Source organism: Paroedura picta, chromosome 3, assembly GCF_049243985.1.
Source record: "Paroedura picta isolate Pp20150507F chromosome 3, Ppicta_v3.0, whole genome shotgun sequence".
Taxonomy (NCBI): domain Eukaryota; kingdom Metazoa; phylum Chordata; class Lepidosauria; order Squamata; family Gekkonidae; genus Paroedura; species Paroedura picta.
In genome coordinates, this window is record NC_135371.1 from 65,155,426 (window position 1) to 65,168,372 (window position 12,947).

A 12,947-nucleotide genomic window follows, 5' to 3' on the forward strand; every position below is an offset into this window, starting at 1 on the left:
GCAGCTTAAGGTGACTTTGGGCTGCAGCTCGCAGCTAGATCTAGTGGGGCAGGCAGGGGCTGGCCAGCTCATTAGCAGGCCCGGGACAGAGCTCCATAGGAGGCAGTCAGCAGGCTGGGATGCTCTTGTTAGCGGGTCCTCAACCACGACCCTTTGCCCAGGGCCCTCTCCCCTTACCTGCTGCTGGCTCCAGGCACTGAGGTGCATTTGAAAGCAAAGAGGCTAGAGTCCAGGAACAAAGGGTGGGAGCTGGTTCAAGAAACCACAGAAGTGGCATAATCATGCAGAATATGGTTGGGAATAATAGCTGTGTACATGCCCACCAGGGGCCCCTCCTCTTCCCACCCCCTTCTGGTCCTTCATTGGTCGTTTTGGGAAGGGTAGGTGGGTCGACATGACTATATATGGTCATATTACCTCATAAATGTTTAACCAATTTTAAAAATATATTAGAAAATTAACTAACTCTCACCCATTTGGGAAACCCCAGGGTAGAGAAAGCTTTTTTAAAAAGTCCTTGGAGCAGCTTACCAATATTCATTTTGGGGGGCAGGGGGTGTTCTGTTCCACGTGGTTCTCAATGTCTTCTGTCCCAGCTCTTACCCAGTTGAGTAGCTTTTCTGGTAGAGACCTAAGATGATTTGAGTGATGCTTATTCCCTCCTGCCTCACAGAGAGAGCACAACCTGGTGCTTCGAATGCTGCTGTATGGGACAGCTATTATCTATGATGGATTCTGGGCAGAGGAGACAAGAGAAAAACAGCTTTCCAAGAGGTAGGGCAATTTCAGGCAAATATCCCCATGAATGTTGAAGCATTGCTTCCTGAACCCCTTCCTAAAAACAAACAAAGTGACCTAAGGCAAGAGTCATATGATGCTAGTGTTAGTCTTTCCCATAGATCCTGCAATTTACATAGAAAAGGTGAAGAGGGGCTTGAATCTTTATAGTTCAGTCACTGTTACATTTCACAGTGTTTTACGCTTATTTCTAAGATCAGAGGCAATGGATTTTTCAACAGCAGGGCATGTCTGGGCTGATCAAGGGCTGCCTAACCAGGCCTTGACCCCATCCAGGTTCAGATACAGTCTGGAAAGATAGGCAGAGACTTGGGCTGCAGTGGGTCAGGGAACGCCTGGTCTTATCCTAGAAGGATGGTCAGGAAGACCTGAATTCCTGTGCTTTCCTCACACTGTTGGTGCTTCGGCATCCTCATGCACTAGATGTTTAGAGTAACAGGATATTTGAGTGGAGCAGCTATGACACCCTTGTCCAGTTGAAATGAAATCCACAAGGGATTGAGCCATTAGCTCAGCCCACTGTTTATTAAGTCTTTCTATCTTTGCTAGCTTCTAATGAAGTTGAGTTTCTCTTGATGTTCCTTGGTAGACTGTTTTTTGCACCACACTGGGCTGCAGTAGTTTACTGTCATCTTTAGCTGGATGCTTAGCTGGTGCTTTTCCTTCTCTTAGCAAGCTTCTGATTTGCTCCTATTTACTTTGTGTGTCTGGAATGGTGTGTGAATCAATATTCCCCCATTTTGCCTCCTCTGGGAAGGCACAGACTCGCAGCTGGATAGAGGGCAGAGGGATTCTCAGGATTGTGGGGCAAGAATGGTTTAGCTGCCCCACCACTGGGCCTCTACAGGCCCAGCTTGGGGTGCTGTAGCTGCAGCAGCTGCAAAGCCTCCACGTCCTATCCCTTCCATGCCGGGTAAACATCCTGCTGTCAGCACCTCCTCTGCTGTTTCCTGGGGCAGAGCGAGCTCATCCCCCACCCTAGCTAGCCGGCCACCCTGGGCCTCTGCCATCCACACACATCCTGAGGCCACAGTCAGTTCCTCGCTCCACAATCTTCCCAGACTCCTTCGCATCTTTCCTGCTCACTCACGGTTCCTCTACTCCCCCCTCCCAACCCCATTCTGCAAATTCTCATGAACAAAGTTATGTGCTTCCACTCTGATTTCCACTTTTTTGGGAAAGAGAAGAAAGGTGCAGGCCCTTCCATTACAGATGGCTGAATGGAAGCTAGGGAAAGGGCGCATGTCCCTAATATTGCTCCTTGTGGTGGCTGTGTTGATCTTAGCCCTTAATTCTGGCCCACCAGACCTTCTGCAGCATAGGAAAGACAAAGAAAAAAAGTTCAGTGTGACAGCTTATATAGTATTCCTTTTTATTCCCAATTTTTGAATATTAATTCATATTTTCCACTGTATTAATTAAGGCTGAACAATTATTTATTTATTATTTATTTATTATATTTATATACTGCCCTCCCCTGAGGCTCAGGGCAGTTTACATAAAACAAGGAAAAAATACAGATAACTCAATAGTTATAAACAGTAACAACACAGTGATAACAATAAAAAAGTAGAACAATGGTGAGAACATCAATTTAGCTACAGCATCTGACAGCCCTGTGGCAAAATTGCCTTGTAGAAGCCCCCTTAAAGATTGTGAGCCTTTGGGACATTCTATATGAAATTTGAACAATGTATTAATTGACTTCTTATTTGAACAGTTAGCTACTGAGGAAGATTTATTGAAAACGGGATATTGAAATATTGAAAAACTTGCTTTTGTTGTTCCTTGTGATTAATGATAAATCACATAAAATTATTGTTCAGCCTTAATACAGTGGAAAATGTGAATTAATTTTTAAAAAATTGGGAATAAAGAGGAATATTATATAAGCCATCACATTGGATGGCTTATATAATATATATATAATTGGTGATTCGATTAGCCCTTATTTGTAGCATAGGAAAGACAGCAGGGTGAAGGGAGGAGGTGGTGGGGCAGAGGAGTGGGTGCTGAGTAACCACCAAAGTAGGTAGCAGTGTCTGTGGTGTGTGCATGAAAAGGGCCTTGCGAACAGGAATCCTTGGGGAACATCAGCTGATTGCCCTACTGTGTTTGTAACCCCTGGACAGGGAGATACTAAGATGTAGTTCAGAGGCTGTTGCAAGACACAAAGTATTGTCAATTCCAGTACAGCTGAGGCAGGGCCCACCAAGGCTCCTCAGTCCCTCTGGCACCTTTGCTTTCACTTTCTCCAGGCTGACAGAACTGGTTCGCCCTGCTACTGCCAAGACAGTGTCTAAGGACTGCCGGCTGCTGGTGTTTGAAATTGTCTGCGAAAATGAAGAGGACGGTGCAGTCTTGCCCCCTGTTCATGTCCAGCTCCAGCCAATGAAAGGACAGGATGAGTAACTTGTATGTTTTGGGAAGGCTGAGCAATACACACATGCGTCCATGTGCTAGCGACACTCATACTGAACAAGGCAGAGACAAATTCCATTGCAAGTGAAAATGTATATTTTACTTCGACAAAGAAGGAAGTGTGCCCTATTCAGTGACTGACCTGCAGGCCTGGTCTTGCTCTCAAGGATAAAGAATTAATTAGGAAATGAGCTCATTCAAGAAGTCTGTCCTGCAGGGTTCTTATTTGCTTTGTTTCGAAGGCCTCCATGGGCCTTCTCACTGACTCCCTTCGCATCAAAGGACATCAGTCTTTTGGGAGGTCTGGAAGCACATTAGCATTTTTACAAATAAGCATGAAGCTGCTTTAATATTTTAGAACAACAGCAGCGTTTGGGGTTAATATTATAGGAGTAGAGGGAAGGATTAAGGGGCTCAGCTTGTACCCATTTCACCAATTCAATTGCTAACATTATCAGTAGCTGTGTTGGTCTGAAGTAGCATAATAAAATCAGAGTCCAGTAGCACCTTTAAGACCAACAAAGATTTAAATAAATCTTTGTTGGTCTTAAAGGTGCTACTGGAATCAGATTTTATCAGGAAAGGGTCTCCCACAGGACAAGGGACTTTCAGCTGAGATTTAGAAGAGCTTGGCTGAATGAACCAGTTGTCTGACCCAGGGTAAAGTAATTGTTCATAACATTTTGGACCCTCTGTGGTGGGTAAGGGAGGATGTTAGGGTGCTGGACAGGTACTAGGTTGGGTATCTGCTCTGACACCACTTGCTGAAAAACCCTGTGGAAGAAATAGTCTCTGTCAGTATAAAGGAGATGTTATGAGGATAAATTAATGAAATATTGTAACTGTTCTAGCATGTATGTGCTAAGAGTACTATCTTGAAATGACAATAAATGCAGTAATTTCATCTCAGAACTGTGTATCACAGTTGCATAGTCGTAATAATGACTATGCAACTATTGTGGTCTGGTAATACCCTAGCTATGATTTGATTTTAAAGAAAGGATTATGGATCTCATGTTGTTTTTGTTGTTAGGTGCAAAGTTGTGTCCAACCCATTGCAACCCCATGGACAATGATCCTCCAGGCCTTCCTATCTTCTACCATTCCCCAGAGTCCATTTAAATTTGCACCAACTGCTTCAGTGACTCCATCCAACCACCTCATTCTCTGTCGTCCCCTTCTTCTTTTGCCCTCAATCGCTCCCAGCATTAGGGTCTTCTCCAGGGAGTCTTTCCTTCTCATGAGGTGGCCAAAGTATTTGAGTTTCATCTTCAGGATCTGGCCTTCTAAGGAGCAGTCAGGGCTGATCTCCTCTAGGACTGACCGGTTTGTGCGCCTTGCAGTCCAAGGGACTCGCAAGAGTCTTCTCCAGCACCAGAGTTCAAAAGCCTTAATTCTTTGACGCTTGGCCTTCCTAATGGTCCAACTTTCACAGCCATGCATTGCAACTGGGAAGACCATAGCATTGACTAGACGCACTTTGGTTGGCAGGGTGATGTCTCTGCTTTTTAGGATGCTGTCTAGATTTGCCATAGCTTTCCTCCCCAGGAGCAAGCACCTTTTAATTTTTTTGCTGCAGTCCTCATCTGCAGTGATCTTGGAGCCCAAGGAAATAAAATCTGTCACTACCTCCATTTCTTCCCCATCTATTTGCCAGGAATTGAGAGGGCCAGATGCCATGATCTTTGTTTTCTTGATGTTGAGTTTCAAGCCAACTTTTGCACTCTCCTCCTTCACCCGCATCAGGAGGCTCTTTAGTTCCTCTTCGCTTTCTGCCATTAGAGTGGTATCATCTGCATATCTGAGGTTGTTGATATTTCTCCCTGCAATCTTGATCCCAATTTGTGACTCCTCTAATCCTGCCTTTCTCATGATGTGCTCCGCATACAAGTTAAATAGGCAAGGTGACAGTATACAGCCTTGCTGAACTCCTTTCTCAATTTTGAACCAATCAGTGATTCCATGCCGGGTTCTCACGGTTTCTTCTTGACCTGCATATAGGTTTCTCAAGAGACTGATAAGATGCTCTATTCCCATCTCTTTAAGAACTTGCCACAATTATACATAACTGCAAATTCACCCTCCAGGATCCTCACTGTTAATAGTAGATAGAGGTAATGGAGTGACCAGCTTTGAATTTCTCATATATAATTTAAAGTGGAAATAACAACACATTACTGGTAGGAGTGTTATGACAAAGGTCCACCGGCAGGTTACATCTCCTATTTATAGTAAGCTTTTAGCAACATGTTAACATTAATAAGACATACTTGATAGAAATGACAATTCATTCATTTTAAGGTGATGTTGCTTCTTGGACTGCTGTTTTTGAACCTCAGTTTGGACAGAGCGTTCTTCAGTCGTTCCAGCTTATCTTTCCAATTCTGCAAGTGGCTATGGCCAGATTGGACATTACAGCAAAGGAATGTGCTTGCCACTCAGTAATACAAAATGCTTTCTGGGAACATTTTCTTCTGAAAAATAAGATACAGTTGTTTAAGATATGTTTGCACCCAGTTTTCTACTTAAAAAGCAGGGTTAATGCATTTTGAACTGTGCTAAGAGACAAAGTGAAAACCAGTGTTGTTGTTTTGAAACTTGGAAGATATGTGTCCTGCAGACAGCTCCAGTATAACAGTCCAACTGCCAGATTCCAGATCACAGAGAACATAAACAACCCACATACAGCGTATTCCAGTAGGGTTAGGGTTAGCCAAGCTTCACCATTAGTAGAGCATGATGCCCTAGAACAGAAAGGCCATAGAGAGGAACAGCAGTTCCTAGGACACTTTCCCATTAGGTAAGAGGGAAACCACAGAAGTAGAGTGTTTCCCATTCCTGCCAGATGATCCAGAAGATTGCCTTGGTTGACTAAAGTGTTAGGAGATCCAAGAAAATCAACAGGGGCATGCTCCTCCAGTTCTTTTCTCAGTACAGATTGTCCATTCAGATGGATGGACGAGCAGTTTAGATCGGTCTAGATAACTGGTTGACCTGTCTGGACTTCCTTCTGAAATCACTGCAGATCATCGGTACTGGGCTAGGCTGTGTGGACTGCTAAGAATCGGGGTTCTTGTGCTATTCTTCCTGGCTAGGTTTTGTTGACACAGAGCCGGCAGTCCTCCCTTTATCACAAGGGAGAGACTCTTGGAAATGCTCACCCTTCAAGTCCCAAGCTAGACATGAAGGTAGAAGGACTGTGTATTTAAATAAGGATGTACCCCAATCAGGTGGCTAGAAACATCTGTTTTTAACAACAAAAGTATTTTTGCATTCTATTTCCCCATGTTCTTTTCTTCTCAGCTGAGCTCTGATACTAGAACTTTCAGACGTCTTTCAGCAAAGAATGATTGAGGAGAGGGACTGTATGGAAATAAAAAAAAAGAGAGTGGGAAAGTTCTTCGCTCCTCACTTGTGCACCCCTCTTGCTGTTAAAATCAATTCCAGATTCCCTGCTTTCTATGTGATTGGGGCAGACCTATGTCCAGTCTGGCTGTCGTGGGGAGGTACACATTATTATTAGCTGCACCAGGCTGAGTCCCCAGTTGAAGTTCTCAGGTTACTTATGCCTGAGTCATGTCTTTGATTTCAGGAGTGGGCATGTCTGAGATCACAGCACATGTCCTGGGTATATAAGATCCTTGGTTCAGTGTCTCTGCCCAAATTGTGGGTGTTGGGACAGTTGCTTGAGAGCCATTGCCTGAGGAAGCAGTAATGGCCAGAATGGGCCAGTGATTTAATTCAGTATACAAAGGTAAAGGTATCCCCTGTGCAAGCACTGGGTCATGTCTGACCCTTGGGGTGACGATAAGGCAGGTTAATATGGATGAGTCTCTAATTGGTCCATGATAGTGGTCCTAAGCAAGAGCCTCTTGTGGCGCAGAGTGGTAAGGCAGTGAAAATGCTGTCTGAAGCTGTCTGTCCATGAGGTTGGGAGTTCAATCCTAGCAGCCGGCTCAAGGTTGACTCAGCCTTCCATCCTCCCGAAGTCGGTAAAATGCTGGGGGGTAAACGGTAATGACTGGGGAAGGCACTGGCAAACCACCCCGTATTGAGTCTGCCATGAAAACGCTAGAGGGCGTCACCCCAAGGGTCAGACATTACTTGGTGCTTGCACAGGGGATACCTTTACCTTTACCTTAGTGGTCCTAAGCACCAGTGAATGGATTTTGAAGGCTGAGCTCTTGATTGAAAAAGTCCTACTGCAGTCCTCAGCAATTTTAAATGAAGCAGCAAGATTGGAATTAAAATTCTGTATGCTCCTGTAGTAATATTTTAATAGCAATACAGTTCTGGTATCTACAGTATAAAGAAAGCTCTGAAGATCTGTGATGCACACCTGGTATGTCTCTCTAAACGTGAGAGACGCAAGGCACCTTCTTAATCTGTTTAGATTAGAATATGCAAAAGATTGCCGTAACATCTGCCAAGTCAAAACACTTCCCAAGAAGGAAACCTTGTATGCGAACGGCCTGATTGTAGCAGAGGAGATACAACTTTTTTTTTATGGATGCCCTTTGGTGATTAGCAATTGAGAAAAGAACAATATTTGAGTCCAGTGGCACCTTTAAGGCCAACAAAGTTGTACTCAAGAAAAAACTGCAAAAAGCCCACTGAAGATGAGTGGCTTTTCCACTTTTTCACAGCCTTTAGATCAAAATGGTAACACTCAGAAATTTCTGTGGGAGGAGTGGGGAAGAAGAGCCAATGTTCTGCATTAGGCTATTGTAAATAATGGGGGGGGGGGGTCCCCTAGCTTGTATTATCCTGAAAGTCAGCCTAGATAGATTTCCTGATCCTTCCGAGCTACTGATTAAAGAAAGAGGCTCTGTTGACTAGAAAGAGGATTGCTTTTGGGGCCTTTTCATTAGTTCATGATGCATCTTTGCGGAATGGACAAGCAGGATGGTGGCTCATAAGCAAATTGTTTTAGGGCTCATTCACATAACTGCGCCAAGACAGAGATTACTCCTGATAAAGAGGACTTTTACCACTTATCCCCTACTAGCATCTTGGTGAAAGAATTATGGTTCAAAAGATAGGAGTGTCTGCTCATAACCAGCTACGTAAGTCGGAGTGTTTACACATTACTAGAGAGTGTCCCAACAGCAGGCGGTTCTCTTATCACAAGGCCCATATTATCATGAGAGTACAATGCAGCCCAATTTCAGTGCCCTCAGAGTATATGCTAAGGTTTGTTTTAGCTGTTACGTCCACGAATTCTGTGACGTGTCCTCTTGCTGTGCTGGGAAAGTACCACAGTTGTTTTTGTTTCAGGACAGCCCATCTAAACACTATAGGAGTGAAAATTAAGGTGCTGGACTAGCCCTGGAGAGATCATGATCCGTATCCCGCTCATCACTGGAGTTTACTAGGTGACCTTGGGTCAGGTCAGGTACTCTTTATCAGCTTCACCTATTTACACAGTTCTCATGAGGATATAAAGGGAGGGGGACCATGTAAAGTGCCTCGAACCCTTCAGAGAAAGGCTGTGATAAACCAGAACATACGTATAAAGCTGGCTTATACGGAATCAAACCATTGGTCCCTCAGCAGCTCTCCAGAGTCTCAGGAAGAGATCTTCTATATCACCTACTACCTAGTCCTCTTAATTGGAGGAGCTGGTGATTGAACCTTGGATCTTCAGCATGCCAGGCAGAGGCTCTGGCCCTGAGCCACAGGCCCTCCCAAAACTTGGGTTATTTAGATATGACAATAAAAGAATAACAGGAAATAACCACACTATCACCTTCCATATAGGAAATACCTGAGTGTCATCCTCCTTGGATTGCTCTGAGAAGCCATTGGTTAGAAGGTCCAAATTTAAAGGAAAAGAATCCCGTAAAGGACAATGAGCAAGTCAAAAAAGACTAACACCATCCTCCTGGAACAGCTTCTTCTGCCTGTGCTCTAGCTACATCTCTTTAAGGCAATGGGCAATTTGTACAGCTTAGTGTAACAGTTAAGAGCAGCTGCTTCTAATGTGGCAAGCTGGATTTGATTCCTCTCTTCTCCACATGCTGGGTGACCTTGGACTAATCATAGTCAGACACTGTTCTCACAGGGCAGTTTATCTCAGACCTCTTTCAGCCTCACCTCCCTCACAGGGTGTCTGTTGTGGGGAGAGGAAAGGGAAGGCGACTGTAAGCCACTCTGAGACTCCTTTGGGCAGGGGAAAGCAGGGCATAAAAACCAACTCTTCTTTTACTGGGAATGTGTTACTGGGAAGGTGTTAATGGGAAACAGTGACTCCCCCTCCCCACATGTCCCCATGGCCTCATGGAGCTTCTATGCCCCGTCTACAGTTTCCCCATCTTCCATGCCATTGGTCTCAAATTTGATTTGTTATGGTCTAGGAGAGATTACAGATGCATGCATTTATATTAACAACAGAAATTCACACATACCTGGGAGGGGAGAGAGATATGCTTTAAAACAAGCTGTGGTAAAAAGATTGTTTTAAATAAACGAAACTCTGAGAGCATTGATCACTCCTTTTATTGTTTTTTTTTTGTTTGCTATAAACCAGCCTTTCACTGTAACATCTCTCCACCTCCCTCACATTTCTTTTAATTTAAGTGCATTGGTCTGATGGATGTTCATTTTCTGCAGGTTTTGACCTTGAGGTTGGCACTGAACTCCTGTTTTATAAGTGTATCAGCTGAAGCTTTAAAAATGCATATGCTCCCTTAAACTCATATATTTGCCTTTTCCCAGTGCTCCATTTAAATGTGTGCACATATTAAAGTGGCTGTGTTACAGAAATATTGCAGGGTGCATTCTATAATAGTTAAGGGGAAGGAACTTTGCCACTAAGTAAACAATAAGAACTTCCATCATACCGAAGAATTGGGAGGAGTATAATTGTTTTTTTTATAAAATTATGAATAGTATGAGGAAAACGAATAAAAGTTTTCCTGTCTTCCTGAGTTCTAAAATCTGTTGTTACCCAATGAAGTTGATTGATACCATGTTCAGAAGAGATTTATTTTCTTTATATTTATATCTTATATTTTACCCCAATGGGGGCCTAAAGTGGCTTGCATCATTCTCCTCTGCTGTATTTTATTTTCACAACAAACCTCTGAGGTAGGTTAGCCCTCCCTGGCAATTAGCCCCCTCCCAACCTATATTTAAGGTTTGAGGAAATATTTTTTCACTATATCTGACAAAGTGTGCATGCTTATTGGTCTTTCAGGCGCCATAGGACTCAAACTTTGCTATGCTACTAACCACTTAGTTGGAACGTCTATGTAGAGAAGCAATATATCTCTGGATAACAGCTGCTATAGAGAAACAACAGCAAAGACTGTCAGTCTCACAGAATCATAGAGTTGGAAGGGGCCAGATAGGCCATCTAGTCCAACCTACTCAATGCAGGATCAACCTAAAGCATCCATGACAGGTATCTGTCCAGCTGCTGCTTGAAGACTGCCAGTGAAGAGGAGCTCACCTCCTTCTTAGACAGTAGAATCTACTGCTGAACTACTCTGACTGTGAAATTTTTTTCCTGATATCTAGTTGGTATCATTCTTCACATAGTTTAAACCTATTACAGTGGGTCCTATCCTTTGCTTCCAACAGAAACAAGTATCCAAGTATCCACCTTTCAGATTTTTAAAGAGAGCAATCATGTCCCTTCTCAACCTCCTCTTCTCCAGGCTGAACATTCCCACATCCCTTAGGCTTTCCTCATAGGGTTTGGTCCCCAGGACCCAGAGCATCCTCGTCACTCTCCCCTGCACCCTCTCAATTCTGCCCATATGTTTTTTGAAGTGAGGCCTCCAGAACTGCACATTATGCTCCATATGTGGTCTAACCAATGTGGTATACAGTGGGACTCTGACAACTTGCAATTTCAACGTGATGCCTCTGTTGATACAGCTCAAGACTTCATTCATGTTTTTTACTGCTGCATCACACTTTCTGCTTATATTTATCTTCGACTTAGAGACACCCAGCAGACCACTTATGGAAATACGTTAATACTGAGCTGATCCAGCAAGGCAATTCCCATTGTTCTTGCATTTTTTCTAAACATTATCTGATTCTATTGTCACATTATCACCGTATAGAATTCTAATGTAAGGGAAAACAAGGAAAGTCAGGAGAGAGAGACAGAATCTGTTCCAGTCCTGAGATTGGGTGGGGATGAGGGGGGCAGATGTGGTATCTACATGAATCCTTGAGAAACTGACCTACCATTTCCAGGCTGGAACTTGATCGTTTTCGATAGCCATGTCAGTCTGCAGTAGCTACATAACACTGGAGTCCAATGGCATTTATGAGATTATAATTTATTTTAGCATAGGATTTTCCTAATCAGAGCTTCCTTCACTAATTGTGGGGAACGGAAAATAATGGAGAACTTAGACTGAAAAAAATTGGGGTAGGGAGGTAGAGAACAACTTCTTTGGATTAGGGACAGAGTCCCTGAACTTTCCTGGTATGAGCTCCATCCCTCAAATACTTGTTAAACAATTACCTATTCTGCTGAAATAACTGCAAGTAGATTCTTGAGGTTTTGGTCCCCTCTGGCTATTAGATTGTGGGGATAAGCAACAGGGAATATAGCCATCACTTGTATGTCTTGCCTGTCAGTGTCCAGATAAAACTGACAGGCTGTTGTTGGCAACATAATTCTTATGCTGGTTGTCATTTTTCAAAAATGTATTTCTTTGCAAGTTCATATTTCTTCATGGTAACTGCTGCACATACCTTAAATCTGTATTTTTTTCTTTACCATACATGCCACACTTCAGATGATTCCCAGATATTCCATAGGAAAGTCATAGGTACCGCTTCTCCCATGATATTTTATAAATTGATTGTACTTGGTACCTATCAGGATCAGTATAGTTACTATTCCAGTCCATGAAGTGTGAAGACAACATTTTTCTGTCTGAACCCTTTTGTGTAGTCTGGAAATATTAGCATGCCTTGGACAGGCATTGTTCTTCTACGGTCCTTGTTATCCTTTCCCCGCAAGTATTTACAGCCACTGATGTAGTCAGTCAACATTTTTAGGAGTGACCACAGAGCTGCTTTATTTTTACATGTTGTTCCCTTTATCATGAAAGCTAAATAATAAAGCTGAAATGAAGAAATGTATCAATCAGATCTCTGTATTCTTGCTTTCATTTGCCCTGGCAAATAGAAAACGTTTAAATGCCTCACTGCACTTGGAATTAGAATAACTCATTTGATTTGGGTATTTTGTTTTGATCTTTCATGCTGTGTAACTGACCTTTAAGACAAAATGCGATATTTGAGAACTTTTACAGAATTTGTTGTTTTTAATGGGAATAGCCACATTTACTATGCCTAATCTGGGTATTCTTTTCATCACATATTTGGACATTACAGTTCACATGTTCTGCCCTAGAGCTGCCAGCTGGATGCCTCCAGTGTGGTGACCATTGGGCTTGCAGATATCTGCCAGCATGCAGTGGTTCTTGCCATCATTCACTGTGCCTGTCTTGGCCCTTTTGAAGCCCAGAGTGGTTCTCTGTCTGGCTATTTCCCCAAGTTGGTACTGAGAATCAAGTACAAACTGTTCTTCCTAAATATCTTAACTGCTTGGTTAATAAAGTTTCAGTACACAGTTAAACTGAAAAAAGCATTCCATTTTAGTTGGATCCATAAAGCAGGGGTAGTCATCCCGTGGTCCTCCAGATGTTCATAGACTACAATTCCCATGAGCCCTGCCAGCATTTGCTGGCAGGGGC

General features: G+C 43.2%; 1 protein-coding gene across 9 annotated transcripts in view; it reads left to right on the top strand.

Moving 5' to 3' along the window:
- UBA7 (ubiquitin like modifier activating enzyme 7) overlaps positions 1-12,330 on the top strand; it is an 81,862-nt gene extending 69,532 nt beyond the window's left edge. For all 9 annotated transcript variants that reach the window (XM_077326089.1, XM_077326090.1, XM_077326092.1 and 6 more), the window contains 2 exons: positions 674-774; positions 3,057-12,330. In XM_077326089.1, the coding sequence (XP_077182204.1) occupies positions 674-774; positions 3,057-3,210 (255 nt within the window). In that variant the 3' untranslated portion in view covers positions 3,211-12,330. The remainder of the gene's footprint in view (positions 1-673; positions 775-3,056) is intronic.
- Positions 12,331-12,947: the final 617 nt, after the last annotated feature.